The sequence below is a fragment of the Podarcis vaucheri genome, assembly GCF_965113315.1.
Source record: "Podarcis vaucheri genome assembly, chromosome: 2".
NCBI lineage: Eukaryota > Metazoa > Chordata > Lepidosauria > Squamata > Lacertidae > Podarcis > Podarcis vaucheri.
In genome coordinates, this window is record NC_138760.1 from 38,395,128 (window position 1) to 38,401,127 (window position 6,000).

General features: G+C 44.6%; 1 protein-coding gene across 1 annotated transcript in view; it reads right to left on the reverse strand.

The window, feature by feature from the left end:
- Positions 1 to 3,233, reverse strand: part of HID1 (HID1 domain containing) — a 41,094-nt gene extending 37,861 nt beyond the window's left edge. The window contains exon 1 of the mRNA XM_082211040.1: positions 2,895 to 3,233. Coding sequence (XP_082067166.1) covers positions 2,895 to 2,960 — 66 coding nt within the window. The 5' untranslated portion in view covers positions 2,961 to 3,233. The remainder of the gene's footprint in view (positions 1 to 2,894) is intronic.
- Positions 3,234 to 6,000: the final 2,767 nt, after the last annotated feature.

Consider the following 6,000-nt stretch of genomic DNA (forward strand, 5'->3'; position numbering starts at 1 on the left):
TGGTCACTTTTCAGGCTTTTTGAAAATTATCTCATTAGAAAACACAGACTACAGAAACTATCCATGTGCACCAAGTCCAGTTGGTTCAGATCTGCAGCCTGACATTCATAAAAAGAAATTTGAAATAGTAGGATTTATTAGGTTGCACAAGTATGTGTTGTGTGTATATATAGTCTTTATGATCATTTTTTTGTCAGTCTGTACAACAGTATGACATTATGGTATAGTTTTCATTTTGACAAAACAGTCAAAAGCAACGGCATCAAACTTCAATTCACCTATCCCTGACTGATATGAAGGATCTATGTTTTTGTTATAATGGTGTAATAAACAGCACCACCAAAATGTTACATACAGAATGCGGCTGATAAGGCAGTGCTATATCTTACACAGATATTTTGGTGACTAGCCCCAAGATAGTCATACATACTGCCCTGCAGGTACTGTAGGGCCCTTCTCAAGTATGTAAATATGGGTGTTCCATCTCCTCCACCCACCTTTCCTCATGGCACAGTCTCCCCAGTACTGCTATGGAGGCTTTTAACAAACCAAGCTAGGGACACCAAACGTTCACTTTTATAAAAGGAATGAACTTGTAAAGTCAGCAAACCAAAAAAATAACAACTCCTATTTGCTTGCTGTGTACTAGCACTATGCTCAGACTGTGAAACCCAAGGAGACATTATACTTATACTGTAGGAGTAAGACTCACTGAATTTAACCGAGCTTTAAGCATAGATGTCAAAAATTGCAAAGGTTATAGTCTCTTTATACACACACAGCAGTTTTTAATTTTTCCTTTACTCAATTGAAGGACACCACATTAGCACTAAAAGAAAAAAAATACATAATATTATATTAAACCTAAAGTATTGATTTATATTTTTCCATTATCTTTCTTTCAATATATTTGTCTCAACCTCAAGCTGGCTTACAGATTTTACAAATGTAATTATTATTTAGTGATGGGACAAGGAATGTGGGACTAGGCACAAGAAAGCCTAGTCATGCATACTGTACCTGCAGGTACAAATCAAATTATTTGGTGATGGGACAAGGAATGTGGGACTCTCAGGATCCCTAACGGGTGCCCTTATTAGCATTCTTTCTCCTTTGTTGGAACCTGTAGAAAAGGAACCAACAGAAAAGAAAGTTAACTTTTTCCTCATATCATGAGATCTGAACATATAATGCCTAACTCTGAAGGTCTATTCGTCCTTCCTTTCATCATAAACTCCATACAGCTAAAATGTCACCATGACTCTGCTGCAAGCAGGCCTTCCACTGCCACATTGCAGCAAATCAAAATAAGTCTGGAAAATCCATGTCACTAGAGCTTCAAAATATCTCTTAATTTTACTTATCTGCAGGTTCAAGTACTAGGATACTTACACTGACAAGCCTAAGCAGCATTGTTATATGCCAACTAAGGGAGGTGGGTTTTTTTACAGCCTCCCTGCATTCTCACACTGTACCTGTCTCTAACCATGGTTACTAGTCCTATGCTTTTTTTGCTGGAGATGGCAAAAATCCACCAGCTGTTGCATTTTGGCCACCGTGCAACAAGCAGGGTAAAGAGAAGAATTTTGCTGAATATATTTGTTGAGAATCTTCCTCTAGCTGTAACTTTCACCCTTCAAGTACAAATAAAAGGTCTCAAGGCCCTTCCTGTCTCTTGTCAATAAGCACCACCTCACGTAGCCCAACCTGTCTGATGTTTCTAAAGTTGCGACAGCTGCTGCACTTTCCAGTACTCACTCAACTATTTGCCTGCAGGCTACCAGTTCATTACCTCTTCTCTCCGTAACAACATTTTTTGTACCCATGCACCTGACTTAAAATTTAAGTGCAAGCAAACAAAAGGCATAACCCGATTAGCCGAACACCATATGCTATGTAACCACTAATTCCCCAGGCTTCCCTGAAAGGGTAAAAGAAAGTTACGCATCAAGGATGTGTGTATCCAAATGATTTGATTCAGTTACCCGATGCTATGAAATAGATGCATATAGGTCAACAAAACAATTCAGCATTTTGCAAACAGGCACAGCCTTGAGCCTTGGTCCTAATCGTGCTCATTTTTTACTCCAACTGTGGTTACTTTACCACATACAGTGATTGGGGAAGAGCGTCTACCATCTGGCCTGACTACATCATATTACTAGACTGCACCCTTCCAACTTTCTCCTATGCTCTTCTCCTCAGGCCTTCTGCTCCAGTGAGGCCTTCTCCGACTGTTAGGCCCAAATCCTTGAGGCAGCCCACCTCTGTCAGCCTCTATTCACAAACATATGGAGCTGTGGGCACCGCAGGTTTTACTTGGCTGCCTTGCGTATGTGAGAGGCCAAGTTTAATCCTGTGGGTTGTGGAGATAACACACAGATAAGAAAGGGGGGCAATACAAATAAAGGCATGGCAGCAAGCAAATGGTTTGCAGCACAGCAATGTCTGTGAAGATGAATTGACTTAAGACCCACTTTGCAGAGGGCTCGCAAACCCGGCACTTTTCAGGTGCCTGTATGCATCTCACAAGGTCCATTCCCACCTAGATCCCCAGGATGGTGGGCTTACCCCACGTCAACACCCCCCAGAGGGAGAAAAGGGGGGTGGATCTTCCAGCGTCAGAAGCTTCCCTGCTGCATCCTGTCAAACCCCAGCCCCACGGCTTCTCCTTGGATCAATGTCTCTGCCCAGGAAGAAGACCCTTTGCCCATCAAACCCCCCCCCCAACCAACCACCTCGAAAGGCCTTTCCTTCAAGCCCCCCCCTGCACGCCTCTCCTCCTCGCCTGCCTGAGTAGTGAGCCAGCCTCGCCGCCGATGCCTTTGATTTAAGGGGTGCTTCTCCCTCGCAGACCGGCCCTGCTCAGGTGCGCTCCCCCCCCCCCGCCTCACCTGCGTCTTGGTGGTGAGCTGGATCACCGCCTTCCTGAAGTTGAGCTTGGAGTCGGCGTTGCCCATCCTCCTCCCGCGCCCGGATCCGGGTCCGCTACCTGCTCACTCCCTGCGGCGGGCCAGAGCGAGCCGCCGCCGCCTCCTCCTCCCTCGTCACCGCTAACAGCCCTCCTCTCCTTCTCCACCTCTTCCTCTCCTCGGCGCTGCGGGCTCCATCCCGGCGGCTTCGCTCACCTGCTTCCCTGGCGGCGGCGGAGGCTGCTACTCCCTCCCTCCCTCCCTCCCTCCCTGTCAAAGGGAGCCGCGCAGCAGCTGATGCTGTTGCTGGTCCTGATCCCGCCTCCCCTCGTCAGAGAGAGGCGGCTCCTCCTCGCGCCTCCCTCCGTCCCCGGCAGCAGCCGCCCCCTTTCCCTGATCGGGAAAAGCCACGCTAAGCCCGCCTCCCTCTCTTCCATCAGCATCGCCTCTCTGGTCCTTAGGCACGCACGCATCATGCATCCCTCCATCTTCTCCATGGGCAAAAAGGCCTTTCTGCTCAGTTGCGGTGACGCCGCCTTCGCACGGCTCCACACTAAAAACATAACCTCTCGGTTTTCCTCCAATTCTGCCTGAAGCGCAGACCGCTCCCTCGCCCCGCCTGCTTCTCATTGCTGCCTCCACCATTTCCCGCTCTCCTGCCTCATGCACACCCCAGGGTTATTTTCTCCCCTTATACCGCCTTGCGGCTCAGTTCTCTATTTGTTTTCACACTGTGTTGAGGAGGGCATCCTCCCCTTAAATGTGTATAAGATTGGAGCCCTACAGTACATCTTCTTCTTAATTATTATCCCAGTGTATCTCATAACTGGTTTTTTGGTCCCTCACACAGAAGAGTCCTATATATATGCATTCACCCTTTCCCCACTTGTTCAACCTATTTATCTACTATATATTTATGTTCCACTATTAATTTATCTGGTCCATCCTCCACTCCCTTCCAAACTTTAAATGGCAAGATTAGCCCAAGATATTTTGGTATGCATAAAATTGTACCCACCCATCCTATGTTCTGGCAACATAGGCAAAAAGTACACATCCATATTTTTAACAGTGTGCACACAAAGAATACTGTGCATGCAAAAAGTCTGAAGTTCAAATTCTGGCATATCCAAATATGGCTGGGAATTTAGAGAAGGCACTTGTCTGAAACTGGAGAGCTGTCCAAACCCTTTGCACACATCAGATACATTTCAGGGCCTTGGGTTATTTTGTGGAACATAAAGGTATGGTCATACATATAAGAATACTTTTTAAACATAGGTGTACAAATATAAGGAACGGTTTAAGAGATGATTAGCACACTGTCTCAAATTTGCTACCCAAGTCAACTGCCACAGTTTGCTTCAGAATACGGCCAGACCTTTAAAATAGTTCCTTCTGCTCTTTTCCTGTCTTAAAGTATATATGTGGCTGGTGAGGGGATTTGAATTGTCCTTATTAATGACTTTATGTATAAACCAAGTGTGGTAGCTACTCTTCTTTTGCCATAGTACAAATTGACAAGATATATATTTTCACACACATCCTTCTTAATTTCTACTTTATTCAGTTGCCAGCATTCATCTTTCCTTCTCCCTTCTGTATCACCCACCACTTATATGTTATCTGTATTGTAGGCTCATAAATGAAGAGTCCTGCTAAATCAAACCAGAAGCCCATCTAGCCCAGCATCTCGTTCTCACAGTGGTCAACCAGATGCCAATGAGGGCAACAGTACTCTTACCACTTGTAATGCCCAACAATGTATATTCAGAATCACACTGCCTCTGATACTAAAGGCAGTATGTAGCTATCATGGCTGGTAGCCACTGATAACCTTGTCACCCATGAATCAGTCTAAAATCATTTGTAAGTCATCTTGTTGTAGATAATTCCATAGTTTAACCAGGCACCTTATGAAGAAGTATTTCATTTTGTCTTTCTGAATCTTCCAAAATTCAGGTTAATTGGATGGGCCCTGGTTCTTGTTTTATGAGCAAGGGAGAAAATTTTATCCACTTTCTACACATGAAGGATAATTTTGTAAATATCTGTCATTTCATCTACTTATGTGCCTTTTTTCTAAACTAAAAAGCTGAACATATTGATTCCCCCCCATTGGGGAATTACTCCAACCACTCGATCTTTTTGGTTGCCCTTTTTGGAACTTCTTTTGCAGTATATCAAAAAATATCCTTCTTGGAGTGTGGCATGGCAATTACAGTATTCAAAGTGCAGCCGGATTTGTATAACAGCATATTAGCAATTTCATTTTTAATTCCTTTTCCTAATAATCCCTCACATGAGGTGGGTTTTTTGTTTTTTTACAGTTGCCACACGTTAGGTCAACATCTTCATAAAGCTATTTGCAGAATTGGGCCTATAGCTATTGCTTGGTTTCTATAGAGGAACCAAGTGAGCTTTCTCCTAACGCAGGTGTGTGAGGGCTGATCGAGAAAAGACACTCAGCGCATGAGCAAGGACACTATTTCTTCATTAAAGAAAACTAGATTCTGAACTAAACCCTGGGGAAGGGTGGCACATCAAATTAAGTTCTTTTGCCAGTAGTTGATATGGAATCACCAGCACCCCTCCATCAAATTCAGATGCCTACCCCTGTTCCAAGCTTTCCTACTCTGTCCTCCACTAGGAAGACTATTTGCCACCTCCTATTGCAAGGAACAATCTTGCCTCCCATCTATTTTAATTAATAAGAGACATGGAATTAGATTCCCCCCTCCCCAAGTCGGATTGTTCGTTTATTGCAGCGAGAGCAAGGATTTTCCAAAGGAACAATGGCAAGGAATAATGCCAGCATAAGCTGTCGTGAAAACATTCATCGCTGGCTCTTACCCAACACACACATCCCCAGCGCGCAAAGTAAAAGCTGTGCAGGCTGCCGTAGTAAAAAGGACCTCCCACTTATGTGCAGATTCACAGATTTGGGTTTTGTTTTGCTTTTTGACTGGCACCTTCCACGGCTCCGCCCCTAGCTCTCTACATCCTGGAGGAATGCAAGCCTCAAATCCGCCTAGCAGCTAAAATGCATCTGGAATTCCTCTGATGAGAAGGATCGGGCGGGTAAAAA